We start from the raw sequence: 24,436 nt of genomic DNA, 5'->3' as shown, positions 1-24,436 counted from the left end.
CTTGGTTTGACTATAACATTTTTGTTTCAAGTCTTTGGATTCAAAACTGGATTGCATTAAAATTGACAATAAGTAAATGGTGATTAAATACTGAGGTCTGCCTCCTCTCTGCCTCATTTCACTTCTCACACACAGGTGGTCAAACCAGAAACCAACCCAAATAGCTACTTCCCAAGGTCTTGACCTTTGCAAACAATCCAGAATATATAAAGAGTTTGAAAACTCAATAAGACAAACGACTTGGTTTAAAAATGGGGAAAATTACATGACATTCGTCATGGCAATAAAAGTTTGGATATGACACAGACTAAATAAATAAAGAAGTGGGACTACATTGAACTAAAAAGTTTCAACCAACAAGATGGAAAGGCAGCCTATGAAATGGGAGAAATATTTGCAAACCATATATTTGATAAGAGGTTAATACCCAAAATATATAAAGAACTCAAAAAAAATAATAACCAGATTTTATAATGGACAAAAGATGCAAAATAGACATTTTTCCAAAAAAGACATACAAATAGCCAGCAAGTATATGAAAAGGTGCTCAACACTAGTTCACTAACAGAGAAATGCAAATCAAAACCACAGTGAGATATCACCTCACACTTTTTAGGATGGCTATTATCAAAAAGTCAAAAGATAAGTGTTGGTGAGGATGTGGAGAAAAGGAAACCACTATACATTGTTGGTGGGAATATAAATTAGTGCAGCCATTATGGAAAATGGTACAGTGGAGGTTCCTCAAAAAAATAAAAATAGAACAATCCTATGTATGATCCAGTAATTCCACTTCTGGGTAGATATCCAAAGGAAATAAAATTACTATCTTGAAAAGATATTGCATTTCTATGTTTATTACAGCATTATTCACAATAGCCAAGATATGGAAACAACCTAAGTGTCCACTGACAAATGAATACATAAAGAAAATGTGGTGTGTACACACACAATGAAATACTATTCAGCACTAAAAAAGAAAGAAATCCTGCCATTTGCAATGGCATGTATGAACCTAGAGGACACTATGCTAAGTGAAATAAGCCAGACACAGAAAGACAAGTACCACATGATTTCACTCATAAGTATAATCTAAAAAAATCAAACTCACAGCAGTAGAGAGTAGAAACCTGGTTACCAGGGGTTGATGGGTCAGTGGAAGAAATGAGGAGATGTTGGTGAAAGGGTACAAACTTTCAGTTATAAGATTAATAAGTTCTGGAGACCTAAGGTGCAGCATGGTAACTACAATGAACAATAATGTAGTGTATAACTGAAATTTACTAAGAAAATAGATCTAGAGTGTTCTCACCACACCAAAAAAAAAAGTAGCGATGTTAGGTGATGGATATGTTAAGTTAGCTTGATTGTGGTAATCACTTCACAATGTATCCACATATCAAAACATCATGTTGTACACCTTAAGTATATAATTTAATTTGTCAATTATGCCTCAATAAAGCTGGAAATTTTTGAAATTGAAATGGGCAACAGATTTAAATGGACACTTCACCAAGGAAGATATACAAATAGCCAATAAGCACTTGAAAAAAACACTCAATCATTAGTCATCAGGGAAATACAAATTAAAGCATAATGAGATACTTTATACACACATTAGATGGCTAAAATTAAAAACACTGACAATACCAAGTATAGCTACTACTAGTAGGAAAGTAAAATGATACAGCCACTTTGGAAAATAGCATGACAATTTCTTATAAAATTAAATATACTTTACTATATGACCTAGCAACTCTACTCCTAGGTGAAATGAAAATATATGCCCACATGAAGATTTTTATATGAATGTTCATAGCAGCCATAACAATAATAGCCCCAAACTTTAAAGAACCCAAATGTCCACCAATGATAAATAAACAAATTATGGTACAGTTATATACAATGGAATACTATTTAGCAAGGAAAAAAGAATAAATTACTCATACACATTATATGGATGAATCTCAAAAACATTACATTGATCAAAAAAATCCAGCCACAAAAGAGTTCCTATTTATATGAAACTTACTAAAGACAAATGTAATCTATAAAAATCAAAAATAAATCAGTGGCTGGCTAGGGCTGGGAGTAGAACTTGTGAATTGGCTAGAAAAAGTCACAAGAGAACAGTCTACAATGATGGAATCATTCTATGTCTAGATTTTGTCAAAACTCATAGAACTGTATACTTAAAATCACTGCATTTTATTATATGTAAATTATAACTGAATAAAGTAGATTGTTTGAAGGCTTTTTGTGAAACTTGAGACACTACTTCTAAAATTTACGTAGAAGAGCAAAAGGTCAAAAATGAACACAAAAATTTTTAAGATAAATAAGGGGAGAAGTGTCATCTCATCAGATGTCAAATTTATCACAAAGCGACATTATTTAAGACAGCATGTAATTGTAGTAGGGACAGATACATAGAGCAATGGAACATCCAGAAACAGACCCATGCGTACGTACTTCATATGCAACAGCAATGGCTCAGCATATCAGCCAAGAAAGCCAAATCTTTCAATAAATGATGCCAAGATAATCAGTTTTACATACGAAAAAAAAATTATATCTCTATTTCACACCATACAAAAGTCAGTTTCAAGTAAATTCAAGACTAACCGTGATAAGACAAATTTTTTTAAATTTTAAAGAAAATATAGGAGAATATCTTTATGACTTCAAAGAATTAATTTCTTAAACAATTAATACACAAACCACAAAGAAAAGACTCATTACTTTTACTACAATTAAATTCTAAAAGTCTGTGAATCAAGACACTCTCTAAAAGTAAAAAAGACAACCACAGACTAAGATAAGATTTTGGCAATATTTATAAACAACGAATGATTTTTTTTTTTAATTTTATTTTGTCGATATACATTGTGGCTGATTATTGCTCCCCATCACCAAAACCTCCCTCCCTTCTCCCTCCCCCCCTCCCCCCCAACAATGTCCTTTCTGTTTGCTTGTCGTATCAACTTCAAATAATTGTGGTTGTTATATCTTCTCCCCCCCCCCCCGGTTTGTGTGTGTGTGTGTGTGTCTGTGTGTGTGTGTGTGTCTGTGTGTGTGTGTGTGTGTGTGAATTTATATATTAATTTTTAGCTCCCACCAATAAGTGACAACATGTGGTATTTCTCTTTCTGTGCCTGACTTGTTTCACTTAATATAATTCTCTCAAGGTCCATCCATGTTGTTCCAAATGGCAGTATTTCATTCGTTTTTATAGCTGAGTAGTATTCCATTGTATAGATGTACCACATTTTCCGTATCCACTCATCCGATGATGGACATTTGGGCTGGTTCCAACTCTTGGCTATTGTAAAGAGGGCTGCGATGAACATTGGGAAACAGGTATACCTTCGACTTGATGATTTCCATACCTCTGGGTATATTCCCAACAGTGGGATAGCTGGGTCGTATGGTAGATCTATCTGCAATTGTTTGAGGAACCGCCATACCATTTTCCATAGAGGCTGCACCATTTTGCAGTCCCACCAACAATGTATGAGAGTTCCTTTTTCTCCGCAGCCTCGCCAGCATTTATTGTTCATAGTCTTTTGGATTTTAGCCATCCTAACTGGGGTTAGATGGTATCTCAATGTGGTTTTGATTTGCATTTCCCGGATGCTGAGTGATGTTGAGCATTTTTTCATATGTCTGTTGGCCATTTGTATATCTTCCTTAGAGAAATGCCTACTTAGCTCTTTTGCCCATTTTTTAATTGGGTTGCTTGTTTTCTTCTTGTACAGTTGTTTGAGTTCCTTATATATTCTGGATATTAATCCTTTGTCAGATGTATATTTTGCAAATATTTTCTCCCACTCTGTTGGTTGTCTTTTAACTCTGTTAATTGTTTCTTTTGCTGTGCAGAAGCTTTTTAGTTTGATATAATCCCATTTGTTTATTTTTCCTTTGGTTGCCCGTGCTTTTGGGGTCGTATTCATGAAGTCTGTGCCCAGTCCTATTTCCTGAAGTGTTTCTCCTATGTTTTCTTTAAGAAGTTTTATTGTTTCAGGGTGTATATTTAAATCCTTAATCCATTTTGAGTTGATTTTAGTATACGGCGAGAGGTATGGATCTAGTTTCATTCTCCTGCATATGGATATCCTGTTGTCCCAGCAGCATTTGCTGAAGAGGCAGTCCCTTCGCCACTGAGTAGGCTTGGTGCCTTTGTCAAAGATCAGCTGACAGTAAGTGTGTGGGTTGATTTCTGGATTCTCTATTCTATTCCATTGGTCAGTGTGTCTGTTTTTATGCCAGTACCATACTGTTTTGGTTATTATAGCTTTGTAGTATAGCTTAAAGTCAGGTAGTGTTATGCCTCCAGCTTTATTTTTTTTGCTCAGCATTGCTTTGGCTATGCGTGGTCTTTTATTGTTCCATATAAATGTCTGGATAGTTTTTTCCATTTCTGAGAAAAATGTCTTTGGAATTTTGATGGGGATTGCATTGAATTTGTATATCACTTTGGGTAGTATGGACATTTTCACTATGTTGATTCTTCCAATCCAAGAGCATGGGATATCTTTCCATCTTCTTGTATCCTCTCTAATTTCTCTCAGCAGTGGTTTGTAGTTCTCATTATAGAGATTTTTCACCTCCTTGGTTAACTCAATTCCTAAGTATTTTATTTTTTTGGTGGCTATTGTAAATGGGCAGGCTTTCTTGATTTCTCTTTCTGCATGTTCACTATTGGAGAAAAGAAATGCTACTGATTTTTGTGTGTTGATTTTGTATCCTGCTACTGTGCTGAAATCATTTATCAATTCCAGCAGTTTTTTTGTAGAGGTTTTAGGCTGTTCGATATATAGGATCATGTCATCTGCAAACATGGACAGTTTGACTTCATCTTTTCCAATCTGAATGCCCTTTATTTCCTTCTCTTCTCTGATTGCTCTGGCTAGTACTTCCAACACTATGTTGAATAGGAGTGGTGAGAGTGGGCATCCTTGTCTAGTTCCTGTTCTTAAAGGAAAAGCTTTCAGCTTTTCCCCATTCAGGATGATATTGGCTGTGGGTTTGGCATATATGGCTTTAATTATGTTGAGATACTTTCCCTCTATACCTAACTTATAGAGGGTCTTTGTCATGAATGAGTGCTGAACTTTATCAAATGCTTTTTCAGCATCTATAGAGATGATCATATGGTCCTTGTGTTTGTACATTTCCTCTTTCAGATCCTGTATACTTTTCCTCATTTCATCATGATGTCTAGCTGAGTTTTCTTGTATCTCATTCAGTTTCCTTAGAATTATCACTCGAAATTCCTTGTCAGTCATTTCAAGGGCTTCTTGTTCTATAGGATCTAGAGTTTGAGATTTATTAACTTTTGGTGGTGTACTTTCTTGATTTTTTGTATTTCTGGTATCTTTTTTTTGGTGTATATTCATTGTGGCCGGGGGTTTCACAGTCCACCGTTTTGAGACTAATGACTAACTAGGGTGTTGCTGTGGTTGCCAATTTCGTATGGCTCCCTCCGTGACTGCTCAGTTGGCCTCTAGCGCCTTGTGTGTGTGGTTGCCTCGGGTCTTGGGCTTCTCCGGGGAGCCACCTTTCTGGTCAGCTTGGACTCTGCTGGGCTGGTGGATCACGTACCACAGGGTGTGTGATCTCTGTTGAGCTTTCACTTCCTGTGCAGGACTTCTCCCTGTTCCGTGTGCTCTGGCCCAGGCTGTTAGATCTTGCAATAGTGACCCCACCGGGTGTGTGGTTTTTTTCGAGTCTCCGCCTCCCTGGCCACACGTCTCCCCACTCTGTGCGCACTGTGCTGGGCTGGGGCGTGTCTTCTGCACCCCTCGTCTATCAGCTGGGCCTTCAAGACCCTGCTCGGCACCGCCTCGCCCAGGAAGTCTACCAGGTTTCTGCTGGGCACAGACGACCGGTCGCTCTGGGTGCCTTTGTAGCACTATGTAGATCTTTCTCGGGTCTTGTACACTTTTGTATCCCCCCAGTATAAACCGAGTCTAGCGCCCACCTGCACCCTGGTCTCCGGCAGGTTCAAGCGGGCCTGGGAACTCTCCTACCACACTATTCCCAACCAGACATTCGTTAGGCTTTTTTCCAAACTGGTGGCCGCAGAGATGGTATCTGCCTCCCAGTAACAGGGAGTTTACCTGGGGCCGGAGTCCAGGGTATGGTGGAGTGACAGTCGGCCCGCCCGTACTTCCTTGCCCTCCCGACACTGGCCCAGGACGCCCTCTGCCACCAGCCCCACCAGAGAACCACCGAGGGAGTGGGAGCGAAGGCCGGTCCGCAGGCTCCGGAAAGCCTGGCGCCAGGCCAGCAAGTGGGAGGGCTCTGTGATGGCCGAGCAGGGCGGAGCTGCCCGCACCTGGGAAAATGGAGGCAGCACCTGGCGGTGAGTGGCCTGGTGGTGCAGGCAGGAGCCGCGTGGGCATCCACCCCCCGAACAGAGCTGTGCCAGGGGACACTCACAGTGCTGTGCCAGGTCGGGTGCTCGCTCTCTGTCTCTGGTTTGCCGCCTTTCCCAGTTCTCGGCCGCTGCCGCCTCGGGCTGTTCAGTCGCGGCGCGGCTGGAGCGCTCCCAGGAATCTTCTTTAATGCCGGCCTGAAACCTCGAATCCTGAATAGGGCAGCTGGCCGCCTTCAGCGCGGCCCCGGCCTCCGGGATCCTGGCTGCATCCACAGCAGCCCTGGCGCCGTGTTCCCTGTTTCGAGACTCGCTTTTGCAGCTAAGAAACAGTTCTTTTCCTGCTCCACACTTCAAAGCTGTTGCCTGTAAATGAGGCAGCCTCTCCTGCCAGGGGCAAAGTGGCGGTCACCCCCCACGACCGGTCAGCAGCAGCAGACCTCCCTTAAGAGATGGCGAGAGGAAGGTCCACAAGTTTCCCGGCTGCCTGAGGCCCAGTGGCCGCCTTTTCCACCTCTGCCAGCCACCGCAGCCGCCGCCATCTTGAAAAGCCACAACGAATGATTAATAAATAGCCAGACTATATAAAGAACTTATAAAAATCATATTAGGGTAAAACAGAAAAATTTTATAAAGAGAAAATTCACCAAAGTAGAAATCTGAATGACTAAGTGGTATTTTTGGAAACAATGCTCAGAAAATTAAAACACAATGAAATCTATTTCACACCCATCAGATTAGAAAAAAAATAAAAGTCTGACAATATCCAATGTTGGGAGGACATGGAGCAGCTACAAAAGACTAAATTGGTAACCAATTAGGAAGCAATTTGGCAACCACGCAAAAGTCTGTAACAGCAAAATGTTGCAAACAACTTAAAAAGTTTAGCAGAAGAATGGATAAATAAATTGTGAAATCTATACACTAAAATGCTTTACAGCAGTTAAAATTCATGAGCTACAAGTATATATGTATCAACATGGACAAATTCCAAAAGTATAAAATTGAGAGAAAAAGTTGTAAAACATGTATACATAGTGTGGTACCATTTATATAGTCTTACAATATACATAACAATACCATATATTATTTGTGGTTAATACATATTTGGTAAATATAAAAATCATTATGGGAGTGACAAACACCAAATTCAGGATAGTGGGTATCTCTCAAGGGAGGGGAGAAAATGGGACTGAGAAAGAGTTAAAAAGACCAAAATTTTCTTAAGCAAGATAGTGTTCATTATATTATTCTCTACGCTTACTTGTAAACCTCAAATTATTTCACAAGAAAAAGGAAAACACAAAAATCAATGTTGGCATGCCCACCAAGGACTACTCAAAGGAGAAAGTACTCTGACAAGCTAGTCCACTGGCACGGTTCAGCATGTCCCAGTTTGTAAATAAATGTATCAGCACCTCAGTGCCTGATGACATTCATTAGCTGAACCACACAACAAACTATCTGGCTCAGACTTGAAACTCACCAACAATTGAAAAATTTGGCTTCCCATAATTTTCTCAAAAGGAGAAAGCATTTACTAGCCAGATTAATACAGACAGACCCCCAGTGTTTCTGACAGCACATTTTTTACATTACATTAATAAAATGGCATTCTGGTGTTCATTATTCAGTTCCTGCTGAGTTTAGATACAATGAAACGGCTTTCCTGGGTCTGATCACCTCTGGGGCACTGATGTGAATGCATGTCTGAGTCTGCAAGGATGAGAACCAAAAAGGAGTGTTGCCTTTTTCAAGGCAACACCCCCACCATATTCTTTGCCTTCCAAATTTCAAGAGATCAAGGGCAAGAAAAATTTTCTAGTAAGAGAAAGCAAAGAAATGTCAAATAAATACCTAATTGTACAGCTTAGCCAAGTGTTTCAGTGTTTCCATTCTCCATGTTATGACTCCAGAATCTAAGAACCATAATACTGAAGTTAAAAGACGAGAAAGAGGTAGGATAACTGTTTTAAGCAGGATCTTACAGAATCTCAATACCTCATCCAGTGTCTAGATCTCACTTTTGAAGATCAAGAAAGTCAAATTTTTTCTGTATACTCAGATGAGATCAAGCTCTGGGAGACAGATTCCTACTAAGCAAAGTCTTAAGGGTCCAATTTATTAACTACAAGATACATATGCATTGAGAACAGGGACCAGTTGTATATCAGGGTATTCCCTCCCATTTGACAGATTCATTTAAAAGATATCAGAGATTGTTAGATGAGCTTTAGAGCAAAGGAGTTTTATTTTCAAAGGTTTGCTCTATCATGCTATGGTAACCTGATGATATTAACAATATTTCCTAACAGGGAAAGAAGAGTACAAAAGTAACATTTTTTATTAAGTGCCTTAGGAGCTGGGGACATTACTTTACATGCTATATGCTTGACATATTATTTAATATATTATTTGTTAATTTCATTCTTACAGCAACCCATGATTACAGAGGTATTATTTTATTGAAGAGGAAACTGAGGCTCTGAAAAGTCAAGTGACCCAAATCTGTCTGACTCCAAAACACATGCATTTGCTACCATAACACTGTCTTCCGTTCCAGTAATATTTCTCTCTAATAGTTCCCTCTTCTGAACACTGCCGGAGACACACCAACTAATACTTATCTGCTGACCCACCTTTCTCTACCCTCAATGCAATGATACATAATGTCCTTGAAGGAGACTTGAGAAACACCTTCACTCATTAGCAGCACACTTAATTTCCAAGGGTGGATCCCTATTGCAGATAACTCATCTCCTCAAATTTTATTTATCTCATCACATTTAATGGTTCTCATTAGCTTCAATTCCAGAGGGTGGAATTCTGACCTGGTTCTTTTTAGTGCATACCTTATGTGAAGTTCACTATGGACTAATAATAAACAACTACACACAGTTTTGTACTGTTTAAAAGATAAAGATTCTATATCTAATTTCCCAATGGCCAAAATTTCCTGTCTTGGCCCTGCTCCCCTACATACTCCTGTGCTCTCAGACTCTCCCACTCTGTGTGCTCTACCCCAGCTACAAAGGATTCCTGAGCAGCACCCCCACCTTGATTTGGTCCTTATATACAAATTCTAGCCAGAGCACTCCAGATGTTGAAGAGCTTAAATCAGCAGGTACTCTGAGGCACACAGCTATGACAAATCAACCAGGCAATATGCCTAGACTTCACAGGCAGAGAAGGGAACTCCATGTGCAAAGACATTGAGGAAATAGTGTGCTCAGGGACCAAAGAGTAGATGTCTTTGGCCCAATCATGTAGGGAAAAGAGTATCAGGAACTGTGGCTGGAAAAGCAAGTTGAAGGCAGGCTGTGAAAGGTTTCAAATAGAATCATTTGAGGTAGGCAGAAAAGAGAAATCAGTGAAGGACACTGATAAAGATGAATCAAAGTAGGAAGAGAAGCAGGGAAAATGGTGTTCAAGAAGCCAAAGGAAGAGAATTCCAGTAAGTAATGGGCGAGATAACAAAATGTGTCTTATAAATTTACAATAACTAAAACCATAGCATATTAGCAGAAGAGTAGATAACACAGATAAATATAACTGAATAAATAGCCCAGAAACAGATCCTAATATATATATTTTTAATTGATATGTACACTGTATGCTACATAGTTAATACATGTAAAGCACTTAGAAAAGTGTCTGGTCCACAGCAATCATCAAACAAATACTAGTGGCTATCTTTATTACTACTTATTGTTGGTGTAACCATTATCACAAATCAGTATGAAAAGGAAAGAGTTTTTAAGAAGTTTGATAGTAAAGACAAAGTAGAAGAGTAGACAAGGAAGAAAGAAGCCTTTCCAAAGAAGAAAATTAAAGTATATGCCAGAAACATAGAAAGCACTCAATAAATTTACTGAATGAGTGAATAATACTTGTAAGCCAAGAAGAAGGAGATTTTAGAAAGTAAGAGACTGTCGATAGGACAGAAGGGAATCATTGCTGGCTCAAAGACCTAGAAGAAATGACAGAAAGGAATCAAGAGCACACATAGAGAAATCAGCCTTGGAAAGGAATAGGATATCTCATACTCTAGAGACAAAAAGGAGATAAAATGAGGGAAGATATAATAACCTCCATGTTTCTAAAAGGAGTTGCTAGGATAAGCTGCATCCAAATCACCTAAGGTAATTATTTAAAAAGTGAATTCTTAGACTCCATCCCAGACCCACTAAATCAGGATTTCTAGTAGATGGGTCCCAGTAACCTGCATTTTGGTGGCCTGTGACCCAGTGGATTCCTTTGAGAAGAACAAAAGTTAGGAGAATTCATATTTGTTGACCCCCATGGAGAAAGCAAAACTGGCCCCTTGCCCAACTGCCATTATGACTAAGCACAGGAAGTCTCACCACTGCAGAGGAAAAAGTAATTCTTTTTTATATCCTGAGATAAACTAAAAATAAGAAAGAAGATTCTACGTAACATTTGTTTTCCAAAATCAAGGAAGCCTTGAGCCCTTTCTTGTAAATTGCTAACTCTCGACTGTAAATAACTTAAGCTACTCTTGACTGTAAATAACTTAATCTCTGACTTTTGCAATACTGACTTCTACAAGTATCATAATTATGTGGGGAAACTGATATTTTATCCACATATGCAGAGTGACTATAACCTTGGTGACCTAGTGATCTTTTTTCCTTTAAATGTCTACATTAATTCAGGAAACATTCTTCTCAGGACTGGACTCCTAATGCTTTCTGAATCTCTCCCCCATCTTAACAAAAAAGGAGGTAAAGTATATCTACTAAAAGAAAGATGGGGAGGGAGTGAGATAGGAGGCTTGAAAATAGTGGGAATGGTCTGAAAAATCTGCTGAGGGGTGTGGAAAAGGGAATCCACTAGGGATGAGGATAGAGATTGCCAGGCAGTATTCAGAGCTTGGGTAAGGCTAAATATCATAAATGTGTAGAGAGAAGCTAGAGCACCACCATATGTGATATTTTCCAGCACCCAACAGCCTGGCAGAAGAAGCAAAGAAAATAGAGTTAAGTTAAGCCCAGGTTTGGGACTGGCAGGGCAGATGCAAGGAAAAATGAAGGGTCAAAGGATACTCAATGGTCTCTAGAGAGGGGTTACAGGTTTGGGAGGAAGATATAGAAACCCTACAGAACCTCTTCTAGGCCCAGACTGTACGTTTGAAGGGAGGGATAATTTTACAGCCAAATTTCCTTTAGGCAAGACCTTACACTCTATACTCCATTATTGTAGGAAAGATGAGCCTTGCTAGTAGCAGCAACTTTTCAGGTAAAAGAAAATAACAATATGGAATATACTAGGAGTTCGTACCTATCAGCATCTGGCTACTTAACCCTTTTCTATCTTCACAATAACGCTTTCAGGCAGAGATCCTTAAACTTTTGAGTGCACACTGAGGTTTTTAGAAGTTAAGTAATGAGTCCAAGGATACACAGCTCACCTACAATGTGGTTCATATTTGAACTCAAGTGTGACTGACTCATTCTCAATCTACTAACCCACACTGACTTTACCAGAAAAGCCAGACTCCATAGAGAAAAGGAAAACAGCATCATCAAAGGAAAACTAGATTTCTGGTACAGCAAGGGGTTGCAGGGAGTATTCTAAGAAATAATTAAGGATATAGAGACATTTCTTGGCAACAGAACTAAAGAGAATGAGGGAAACAATACAGGAGAATTAGCAGTGAGAGGACTGCAAATAACAGGCAAAAAGTAGCTGCAAATATTATATCTGAAGGAACGTATGCATGGAGTTAGGTGGGGTGGAGGGAAGGGCTGGGTAGAAAAGGAAGTCAGAGGAAGAAAATGAGCTTAGTCCTCTCACCCTCATTATCTGTGAAATCTCTCGAAGGAGGTAGAGTGGGAAGCATAAAGAGATTAAAGCAGGCTTTGCCTAGATAAGGAGAGTCATCACTCCTGGCAGGAGGAGGTCACTCTACTGCAACCTTTAATCCAATCCTTTTCTTCTGCCCACTTTGGGGAGTGGTTTGAGTGACTTGGTTTACTCTTCTTTGTGTTGCTTACCCATTGCTGACAATAATCACAATGCAATATAACATGATTAAGGACCACAATTTCAAAAGTGTGAGGATGGAATCCAGGATATATTTTAAAGAAGGCAGGAGGAAGACTGACAGACTGGAAAAATAGAGATAGGATAAAGAAAAGGTTTATTTAAAAAATGCATATCCTACCTACCAGCAGTTCTGTTCCCAGTTTAATACCTTAGAGGAATTTGAACATTTATGATAACAATAATATCTAAAATGTATATAAAACTCACTATGTATCAAACACTACTATATATAACCCTCTTGATTACCCTATGAGAGAGATCTTTCCATATCTCCATTTTACTGATGAGCAGAGTGAGGCACAGAGATTAAGGAATTTGCTATGTTCAATAGCTAGCATTGAAACTAAGGAGTGTGACTCAATTTTTTGTTCTTAATCCATATACAATTGTACATATGGCTGTGCAATTTGTCCATTGTCCATAGGTCCTCACAGGGAGCAAGTCAGCACAGAAATTCAATCCACGTCCCACTTAATAATCCTTGAATCTCTAGTTCAAAGTTACATCCACCTGAGTACTTTTATCTTTGCCCCATGCACATTCCATTTGCCAAGCTTTGTGCTCAGAGGACCAGGTCCATGAAAAAAGGAAGTCTTTCTAATTCACACAAAGGCCCATATAGTCTAGCTGTGGTTCTACCTTAGCCATATCTACTACACTGACATATTTTGTGTGGGAAGACATTTACAAGTGTGTCTAATACAACACTGTTTGTAATAATGAATATGGAAAATGGACAAAGTATACTATATTCTTATATTGTAATGCTATGGAGGACTTAAAAGGAATTAACTATTTATTATGTATATGCAGATTTCAAAACATAACTTTGAATGAAAAACAAGTTGCAAATTATGTACAGTACATTCTATAAGTTTTAAAACACACAAAAATATTACGTATTATACACATACACACATATTCACCAAATTCATGATGGTAGTTGTTTCTGAGGAGGAGGAAAGGAGATTAGAACTTGGGGTGAGAACACAGGAGACTTAAATACACCTGTAATGCTTATTCATTTTAATAAGACTTGAAACAAATATGACAAAATGTTTACAACTATCAATTCTGGAGCATAGGTACGCAATTACTCAAGATAAAAATTAAAATAAAGATTATTTTTTAAGAACAGGTTTAGGGCCAACCCCGTGGCTCACTCGGGAGAGTGCGGCACTGGGAGAGCAGCGGTGCTCCTGCCGCATGTTCGGATCCTATATAGGGATGGTCAGTGCGCTCACTGGCTGAGCGCGGTGCAGGCGACACCAAGCCAAGGGTTACAATCCCCTTACCAGTCACACACACACACAAAAAAAGAACAGGTTTAGTGGGAACCCTAGAGTAGGAAAACTAGAAGGCTATGTTGTGTGATCAGTGAGTGGAATTTCAGGTTCACAGCTACAGAGGTGGAGCAGTTATGGGTAATGACGAGGTCCAGGGTGTGACCACTTGAACAGGTGGCTAAAGTGGAGTGGAGGTGGAAGTCAATAAAGTGTAAGAAATGAAGGATCCAGATGAGTCACCAACATGGTTCCTGACATTTTCTAGAATAATAATAGCCAGGTAGAAAGAAAGAAACAAGTTGCCAAATCCTCACTGACTGTGGTTACAGGGCAAGGAGATTAGTTGAGGAAAAAAATGAGGATGGAAAGAGGGTGGAGTGTATGTGCATCAATAGAGGAGTTGTTGAAAGAAGCCACAGAGGTGAACAAAAAAGCATGCCCAGCCCATCTCCAGGCCATGGCACAATGGAGGGAGAATGAGTAACCTGTACTTGGAACTGCTAAAAAGTAATGTCATTCAGGAAAAGTCTGGTTTCAGTGAAAGTAAGGAAGTAGTTAACTCAAAAATCCTATTGAAACTCTAACTTTGTAATTCATTGACCCAAAACTATGGGCTCATTAGGAAAAGAGTAGATTTTACCAACCAACAAGGAACCAGGATCCTATTAGATTGGAAATAAAACTGCCAACTGCACAGGAGGAGGGAACACCAAAGAAGATTATCTCAAAGCCAAAGGCCAAACACTCAGTAAAATATTGAATCTTTGGAAATCAAGTTGACACAGAAAGAGTGAAATGAACTGAGGGAGTAGATCAAGAAATTTTAGAATATCTTAAACGAAGAGAGGACTCTGGCTCAAGAGATGGTTTTGGCTCTGGAAACAGCTCTGAGAAAGTATCAAGGAATAAATGGAGAGGGACCCACATAAGACACTTGAGGTTTATAGTCCAAAATGGATCCTATGACAGGGAAAAACCAATATACTAAGACTTAAATCCTCTTAAAGATAAGAATTAGAAAAGTCACTAGATCAGAATGATGAGGAGGAAGACAGGCAAGAATCTAAGAAGGGATCATGAATAATTTTTTAATTCAAAATATTTTAATACTTGTACATATTTGTTGTTTCAGTATATGCATACACCACACAATATTCACTTAAGGTACATAGCATAATTTTGTACCCAATTGTCCACCACTTCTCCTCATCCCCCATCTCCCTGCCAGCCTCTGGTAACCATTTCTCCACTCTCTACTTCTATGAGAACCACTTTTTTGTTTGTTTGTTTGTTTGTTTGTTTACTTGTTTAGATTCCACATATGAGTGATATCACGTAGTATTTGTCTTTCTGTGCCTGACCTAGTTCACTTAAGGTCATGGTTTCCAATTCCATCCATGACGCTACCAATGATAGGCTATCACTTTTTTTACAGTTGAATAGTTTTCAATTGTGGATCTATACCACAGGTTTTTTTGCGTATTCATCCATTGATGGATATTTAGATTGATTCCATCTCTCAGCTATTGTGAATAGTGCTGCAATGAACATGGAAGTACAGATGTCTTTTTGATATATTGATTTCATTTCCTTTTGGTATATTCCCAGTAGTGGGATAGCTGGATCATAAGGTAGATCTGTTTTTAATTCTCTGTTTTCTACAATGGTTGTACAAATTTACATCCCCATCAACAATGTAGGAGGGTTCCTTTTCCTCCACATCCTCGCCAGTACTTGTTATTTTTGTCTTGTTGATAATAGCCATTCTAACTGGAGAGAGATGCTATCTCGTTGTGGTATTAATTTGCATTTCCCTGATGATTAGATGATTGAGCATTTTTTTCATGTGCCTATTGGCAAGACGTATATTTGCTATTGAGAAATGTCTGCTCAGGTTCTTTGCCCATTTTTTAATTGGGTTATTTGGTTTTTTGCTGTTGAGTCCCTTATATATTCTGGATATTAGCCCCTTGTCTGATGTGTAGTTTGCAAACATTTTCTCCCATTCTGTAAGATGTCTCTTCACTTTGTTGGAAGTGTCCCTTGCTGTGCAGAAGCTTTTTAGTTTGATGTAGTCCCATTCGCATATTTTTGCATTAGTTGCCAGTGCCTTTGTAGTCTCACTCAAAAAAATGCTTCCCACTCCCATTTCGTGTAGTGTTTCCCCTATGTTTTCTTCTAATAGTTTCATAGCTTCAGGTCTTAAATTGGGGTCTTTAATCCATTTGGGTTGATTTTTGTATATGTATAGGGGTCTAGTTTTAATCTTCTGCATGTGGATATCCAGTTTCCCCAGAACCATTTATTGAAAAGGCTGTCCTTTCTGCTTTGCATATTTTAGGCACCTTTGTCAAAAATCAGTTGGCCATAAATGTGTGGGTTTATTTTGAGGGTTCTCTCTTCTATTCCACTGGTTAATTTGTCTGTTTTTATGCCAGTACCACATGTTTTGGTTACTACAGCTTTATAGCATATTTTGAAGTCAGGAGGAGTGATGCCTCCAACTTTGTTCTTTTTGTCCAAGAGTGCTTTAGTTATACGGGGTGTTTTGTGGTTCCATACAAACTTTATGATCATTTTTTCTATTTCTGTGAAGAATGTCATTCGCATTTTGATAGGGAGTATGTTGAATGTGTAGATTGCTTTGGGTAATATGGACATTTTGATGATGTTAATGCTTCCAATCCATAAACATGGAATATCTTACCATTTATTTGTGTCCTCTTCAATTTTTTCAACACAGAGTTGGCTTTGCTTTTTAAATTTTTTCTTAGATATCAAAGTTATTAGTCTAAAATAACTTATTATAACATGTTTTTTGTAAGCCTCATGGTAATCATAACATAAAAACTTATAAAAGACATGCTAAAAATTGTGAGAAATCAAAATATAATGCTAGAGAAAATCACTCAACCACAAGAATAATTTTTCTTTATTCTTTACTTTCAGATGTCCTCTCATGCCACTTTAGGACTAAGAAACTCAGGAGTCTGAATTTATCCAACACTAAAGCCAGGAAATGCCAAACCATGCTTCCTACTCCACAGCACTGAAGGGCCTCTCTTTGAGGCTTGCACTCATCTTGGTGACACTAGGAAGAGGAGGCACAGGTCCTCCCAGCTCTGAGATTCTCACACTTAAAGAGAAGTTTGCCATGTATCCATTTACCTCTCCTTGCACTTAGTCTGGGGCAAGGGAAGAGTGCAGGCCCAGCCCACACTACATCCTACTCTTTACCGTTTCTCCAAACTTCTCTCCACTCTTGTATAGGTAGTCTTTTTTCTATTCTGCATAGGGATAGAGTACGGAAAATAAATGTTCTGTCCAATAGCATCTCCTTTCAAACTTTAATGTCTCACACCTGCACCTTGCCTTTTGAATTTAGAAGAGAAGAACATTGATGTCTTTATCTTCAGACCCCTCAGTTTGGCCTAAGGGACCCTCAGAGTGTACCTGTTTGAAGGACAGAGGGTGCTGGGGAAGACCTTTCAAATACTGCACACAACTGGCCACAGCTGTTTTTGTAGCTATAAAATATTTCACTTCCAAGTATCTCAAAATTCAGCAAAATAAAATCATGCTAAAGTATAAAATAAATAATATCAAATCCATCTTTGCTCTGTTGGCGGAAATGAGGTAGCAAGAATACCAAGTGCCTGAAATGGTGATGCACAGGGACACAGGGGTGAACAGTAATTTTTTATGGTTAGCCAGTTTAATAAAATCACCAAACCCTTCTATCCTACTTCAACAACACACCACTCTTGGGATGAAATGTCCCATTGTGTTCACAGAGGGGGGAGAAAGAAACAGATAGTGAGGAAAGAGAGGACAGGAAAATAGAGGAGAAGGGCTTTGTTGAGGCACTAACAACAATGTTCATAATTGTGCCTGGCTTCAGACTTGGTTGTCTTCTTCCACAAAGCAAAAAGAAGACAGGAACAGAGTTCTTTTACTTTTCTGTGCAGCCCTGCATATAAATAACTAAGTAATAACACTTCCTTAGTTGTGTCAGAGAATTTTTGTGCACATTCCACCAGAAATAATCCCATCTGGATTTAGTACCTTCCTCTGTGGCAACTGCCATCTCTGCAGCAACTCAGTCCTCACTCAACAAATTTCAACTTCCATTCATTCCCACACCCTCAGTCACACTTTGTAAAGCTGTTCCCTGATAAGGAACAGCTACCTGTCTCAGATCAGCAGTCCAAAATGGCAACAGAACATATGTTGTCTCAGTGGCCCACTAAATATTAATAGCTAACACTTGTTGAGCATTTACTGTGTGCCAGCACTGTTCTAAAAACTTCCCATGTAATAATCCTCACAAGAACTCTGTGAGGTAAGTATTATTCTTACTCATATATCTTATTCATATATTGAAGATGAGAAAACTGAGGAACAGAGAAGTTAAGCAGATTTCTCAAGGGACACAGCTAGCAAGTGTCATAGCCAGGATTTGAGCCCAGGCAATCTAACTCCAGGGTCCATGCTTGTAACAATTATGTAATTCTTCCCCTTGGAAGAGGACAGGACAGCTAATATGATGGTTACATTTAGAAATATGTAATTTACAATTTGTCAATGGCCCTGCTTCCCGATGAGTTCCTACTCCTTTAGCCTTACTGTTCATGTTTGATGCTTTAAGTCTTCACATCTAAAATGCAACAGAGTACACTGTGCTATCTTGATATAATATATAAAACAAGGCTTAGTGGGAATACAGTACTCATGGAAAATTCAGGAACAGCCAGATCCTGTGTTTCTGTCTTCATCAAGATTAACTATAAGTTTCCAACTTAGCAGAATTCAAGCACTTGGAAAGTAGAACAGAGCAGGTTTAGAGAAACAGATAAACATATTTTAGGGCATTCATTCATTCAACAATATTTTTAGAGTACTGAATATGTATCTGATAACTGTGCTGGATTCTGGGCATTCCACAGGGAACCAGATCAAAAGTCGTTTCCCTCTGACAGCATTCATTCTAAGACACACTAGAGGAGACTGAGAATAAGCAAGTAAACAATAAGTAAGAAACAGGATACTGTGACAAAATAACCAAGGAAACATCTTTTATATGGGACATCAGGGACATAGTAAATCTGAGATGCTCAAAGATAGGCAGGTGGATATACAAGTCCTAATGACATGTTGTCATGCCTTCATGCCAGCTTCCCAGGAACTTATGTATTTAAGAATATTTTATGATGCTGTAATGCAAACTTTTCAACCTAGTGCTCCAGGCTGCTCTAGTCCAGCCTTGCCTATCTATCCTCTTCTCATCACCACTCCCAAACACACCCTCTCCATTTAGACTAATTTCTTCATTGGCCCACAACACATCAAGTTCACCCCCACCTTGTTCTCTCCCCTACACCTATTAATTTTACCCATCCTTCAAAACCAGGCTCGAGTTCCACCTTCCTCATTCTTATCCACTCAGGCTTACTGAGCTCCCCTCTCCCCTAAACTAGACAATTAACTATCTAAAAATACAGTCTTCCAACCTTCACCACTATTTCACACGTGCCATAACTCAGGACTTTAAGAGAAGACACAACAATCTATCTCCCCACAGCAAGTGCGAGCAGGAGGGAAAAATGATTTGGCACTTGTCCAGAGTTCTCAGGGCTAGAGTCAGAGGGAACTGACTCAGGCTCAGAGAGGCAGCTTGAGGGGACTAAGCACAGTGTCCAAGGGGCACAGTTTCCAAATAGGAGGGCATAAAGTCTCTAATCAAGTGGAAAGATATCAACAACTGAGAATACCGGAGACAAGGAGCCAGTTCTAGAGGGGTACTAAGGATCCAGGTGAGAAATCTAATTGAAGAGGAGAGAGCAAAAAACCTGCCTCATAGACTGCTCCAACACAGTGTAGAGGGGTAGAGCCTTGTGACCTGGGGATAACTACGGGCATCAGATATCGACTGACAGCAAAGGAGTCTGGAGCCTAGAAACCAAGAATAGGTGACCAAGTTTAAGAACCTGACTTAACTCTAAGCCATAGGTAGAGACCATCAGTGGACTTGTTTGGGGGAAAGTGGAAAGAGTTCATGAAAGAGAGAAGATAAAGGCCAAAAATATGTATGTAGAGATTATTAGTCCCTCAGGGGTAGGGGCCATGCCTTATGTTTCACTTCTATCCTCCACAGCACTTAGGAACGTAAATATTTATTGATTACATAAAAAAGAAAGAGCACAGACAATTTTGGTATTACCCAATGGAGGGAAGTATGCCAAGGTAACCTGAGTCATCATTTTAGCAGGCTATGTATTAGGCAGGTTCACAGGAAAGCTCCATCACCTTGGCAAACCCAGAATAATAATGTGATCTGCTGAACAAACACAAGACTAAAAATGAGGACTAGACTAGCTTTGTCAGCACCCTCTTACACCTCTTAAACAAGTCACTTTACTTCTCTGAGTCTCAATTACCTCATCCATAAATGTAATTGCTCCAATTTTGTCACAGTATCTGGAACACTTCTCCCCCAGATCTCTGCTTCACTAACTTCATTCTTTTGAATCTTTGCTCAAATCTTGCCCTCCTAATGAGGCCTATTGAATACTAACTACCCTATTTAATACTGCAGCTGCCCATCCCACCAACCCCACCTTCACACATGCTGGTCTCCACTTATTGTTGCCCACTAGAATGTAAGCTCCATGAAGGCAAGGATCTTTGTTCTATTCATTGATACTATCCAAGTCTCTGAATGGCCTCTGGAACAGAGTAAACATCCAATAAGTATTCGTTGAATTAATATATGAATGCGTCTAATAAAAGCCAAAATCTTGTGAAAGAAAAATACTAGAAAGATAGTCAGCGCTCCATATCTGCGAATGCAGAACCTGCCCACAGGAGGGCCAACTATAAGGACAAAGCCCGTGGATTTTGGAATGGAGGAAGTGTGGGTCCTGGAACCAATCCTTGAGGTCCTGACCTACCATTCCTCCCCCGAAGCCAGGCATGACCTTGATCCTGGGCTCCGGATCCCAAAGTCCGCTCCGTTTCATTCAGATCTGGCCAGAACAGGAGACTGTGGCCAGCGCCCCCGGAAAGCCACACCAGCGAGCTCGGTGCTGGGCACGCGCGCTGGGCCCTCCAGCCCCGCACGGCCCCTCGCAGCAGCAGCGGCCAGGAGCTCGGGTCCCGGAAGTGCGGCCCCTGTGCCCGGAAGTGGGTTTCTCCACGGCCCTCATCCCCTCAGCCTGCGGCTGAGTTCGTCGTGCTGATTCCGAACGCACTGCCCCGAGTAACCGCGAGAAAGAGACAGGTACACGGACCCTCCACCCCGCCGCTCCACAGCTCCCACCAACTCCGCTGGGGGAGGCCTCTGCCGTGAGCATCCGCGGTGTTCTGGAAGGACGTCCGCGCCCTACCTGCAGCCCCGTCCTCGGTGGAGCAGCCCAGCTGCCCCTGACCGAGGATGGGACTTAGGCACGCAAGACCCCGCTCTGGGCTCCAAAGGCTCGTGGGATTATCGGACCTCTCAGAAGCCCCCTTGGTGGGATAACGCCCAAGGATCCCTCCTCCGTTCGGCGCTAAGATTGGGCCAGGAAAAGACTTTCCTCGGCCTCCATCTCATCCCCTAAATAAGGGCTACAGGCGACGGACAACTGCGCCCCCTGGTGGACAGTCGGAGCCTCAGGCACCTTGGTCCACCCCCACAGCCTGGGTTACATTGTTTCACAAGTTGGGTAGTAAGATGGTTTTCGGTACTACATACATTTTTTTAAAATATCGAGTTATTTATGCTTATATATGTTTAAAAAATTACAACCAGTTCAACAAACCCGTTATCTCAAATATTATTTCAGTACAAAGCTAAGTGTTTAAGTGAGAATTAACATTTGTTTAAAGAAAATATTAAATACATAATATGCAGGTATTCCAAAATCATGAAGGTGGTGTTCAAAGGACTACAGTCAGTGAAAACCGTCGGCTTCACAGGGTCAATCAAGGGAATAATAGGTGGGCATGATGGCTAATTTTATGTGTGAACTGGGAAGGTGTTTTGGAATAAGATTAACATTTAAATCAGTGAACTTTGGGAAAGCAGATTGTCCTCCATAATATGGATGGGCCCCATCCAATTAGTTGAAGGCCTGAATAGAACAGAAAGACTGGCCTCCCTGAGCACGAGGGAATTCTCCAGCAGACTGCCCTCGGACTTCATCTGCACCATCAGCTCTCCTGGACCTCCAGCCTGCCAGCCCACACTGCAGGTTTTGGACTTGCCAACTTCCATATTCACATGAGCCAAATCCTTGTCATAAATCTCCATTTATATATACACATCCTATTGGTTCTGTTTCTCTGGGAAATCCTAACTTTGATGGGTAATCTCAAATAGTCCTTCCCTCTCTGACACTGAGTGGGGGTGTGAGGAGGGAAAGCAGGGGAAAGAGGGCTTAATTCCATGACCAGGTGCTCTGAAGTGCTGAGGGTGTTACCCTATGCCCAATTCACTGGGCACACTTACCCTAGCTTCACTGCTTCATTCCTCCCTCCCCTTCTCATGAGGTCCCTTAAATGCTAGGTCCTACAGCATTCCCACTGCTCACTCTTCCTGGAAGAGAATAATGTAGTGGAATATAGATGAAGCTTTGAATCCAAATCAGGATATTGGTTGTCTGGGCTCAGCTCCCTCACAGCTTGCAGCATTTACTTATCAAAGTCCCGTCACTTCCTGGAATTCTGTTGCAACTTATGGTAAGAGGACCCGACTAGATGATGCCTAAGGTCTCTACTGGAGATGAGCACCTTTTCCCCACTCCTGCCCTTTTTCCACCCCTTTTTTCCCTTTACACCTGAGATGGTAGAAGAACTTAATTCATTTGTAAATTTGGAAAGAATTATTGGCTCAGCTCTGCCCTGCTTCTACTTAGAAACTTGAAAGATCCTCCATGCCATAATAGGGACCAACCTACCACTGTGCAGGAAGGCCTGCCCCAGCCCAGGTCTGCCATCATTGGTTGGGTAAGTCTGCCTAATTCTGGGGTCTAGTATGAGCAAGCCCTAGCTAACAGATCTAGAGCCACTGCCTGTTACTTAACTACTATCAGTAAAAAAGATAGCATTTTGGCCACTATATTTTCTTTCTGTTTTACTTTTCAAACCATCATCAGAGCACCCAGATATATAAAGAAATTGTTATTAGAACTAAAGGGAGAGATAGACCCCAATATAAAATGAGTTAGAGACTTTAACATTCCTCTCTCAGCATTGGGCAGATTATTTAGACAAAACATTAGCAGAGATGTATCGGATTTAAATGGCACTTTAGACCAAATGGACTTAACAGACATTTACGGAATATTTCATCCAAGAACTTCAGAATATACATTATTCTCATCACCACATGGATCATTCTCCAGGATAGACCACATGCAAGGCCACAAGTCAAGTCTCAACAAATTTTAAAAGATTGAACTCATATCAAGTGTATTTTCAGACCACGGTGAAATAAAACTAGAAATTAGCAATGAACAAAACTTGGAAAACTATACAAATACATGGAAATTAAACAACATGCTCCTGAATGACCAGTGGGTCAACGAACAAATAAAGCAGGAAATCACAAAAATTCCTTGAAACAAATGAAAATGCAAGTGCAACTTCCTAAAACCTATGGGATACTGCAAAAGCAGTACTAAGAGGGATGATTATTGCAATAAGTGCTTACATCAAAAAGGTTGAAAGATTCCAAGTAAACAACCTAATATTATACCTCAAAGAACTAGAAAAGTAAGAACAATCCAACCCACAATTAGCAGACAGAAAGAAATTAAAAAATCAGAACAGAATTAAATGAAATAGAAACCAAATAAGATGCAAAAGATTGATGAAACAAAAAGCGATTTTTCTGTGAAAATAAAATTGTCAAATCATTAGCTAGACTAAGCAAGAAAAGACCCAAATATAAACAATCAGAAATGAAAAAGGAGACATTACAACAGATTCCACACAAACACAAAGAATCATTAGAGACTATTATTAACAACTATACACCAACAAATTTGAAAATCTAGAGGAAATGGATAAATTTCTGCACACATACACCCTACCAAGACAGAACCAAGAAGAAATTGAAAACTTGAACAGACTAATAATGAATAACAAGATTGAATCAGCAATCAGCAGTCTCCTACAAAAAAAGCCCAGGACCAGATGGCTTCACTGCTGAATCCTACCAAACTTTTAAAGATTTAATACCAATTCTTCTCAAATTGTTCCAAAAAATCAGAGTATTCTCCCAAACTCATCCTATGAGGCCAGTATTACCCTGATACCAAAACCAAACAAAGACACAACAAAAAAGAAAACCATCCTTGACAAACTTAGATTCAAAAATTCTCAACAAAGTGCTATCAAACAGAATCCAACAGCATATCAAAAAGATTATACACCATGATCAAGTGGGACTCATCCCAGGGATGCAAGGATGGTTCAGCATACACAAAACCATACATGTGGTAAACCACACCAACAAAAAGATAAAAACCATATCTCAATAGATAGAGAAAAAGCATTTGATAAAATTCAATATTACTTTATGATAAAAATCCTCAACAAATTAGGTATAGAAGGAAAGAAACTCAACACAATAAAATCCATATGTGACAAATCCATAGCTAACATCATCCTGAATGTCAAAAAGTTGAATGCTTTTCCTCTAAGAACATGAACAAGACAA

At 39.8% G+C, this 24,436-nt stretch overlaps 1 protein-coding gene across 1 annotated transcript in view; it reads left to right on the top strand.

The window, feature by feature from the left end:
- The window catches only part of LOC134384267 (hornerin-like), a 29,282-nt gene extending 8,105 nt beyond the window's left edge, over nt 1-21,177 (top strand). Inside the window, exons 8-9 of the mRNA XM_063105830.1 lie at nt 20,758-20,992; nt 21,046-21,177. Coding sequence (XP_062961900.1) covers nt 20,758-20,992; nt 21,046-21,177 — 367 coding nt within the window. The remainder of the gene's footprint in view (nt 1-20,757; nt 20,993-21,045) is intronic.
- Nucleotides 21,178-24,436: the final 3,259 nt, after the last annotated feature.

This window comes from Cynocephalus volans, chromosome 8 (assembly GCF_027409185.1).
Source record: "Cynocephalus volans isolate mCynVol1 chromosome 8, mCynVol1.pri, whole genome shotgun sequence".
Lineage (NCBI taxonomy): Eukaryota > Metazoa > Chordata > Mammalia > Dermoptera > Cynocephalidae > Cynocephalus > Cynocephalus volans.
This window is presented reverse-complemented; position numbering and strand designations above follow the sequence as displayed.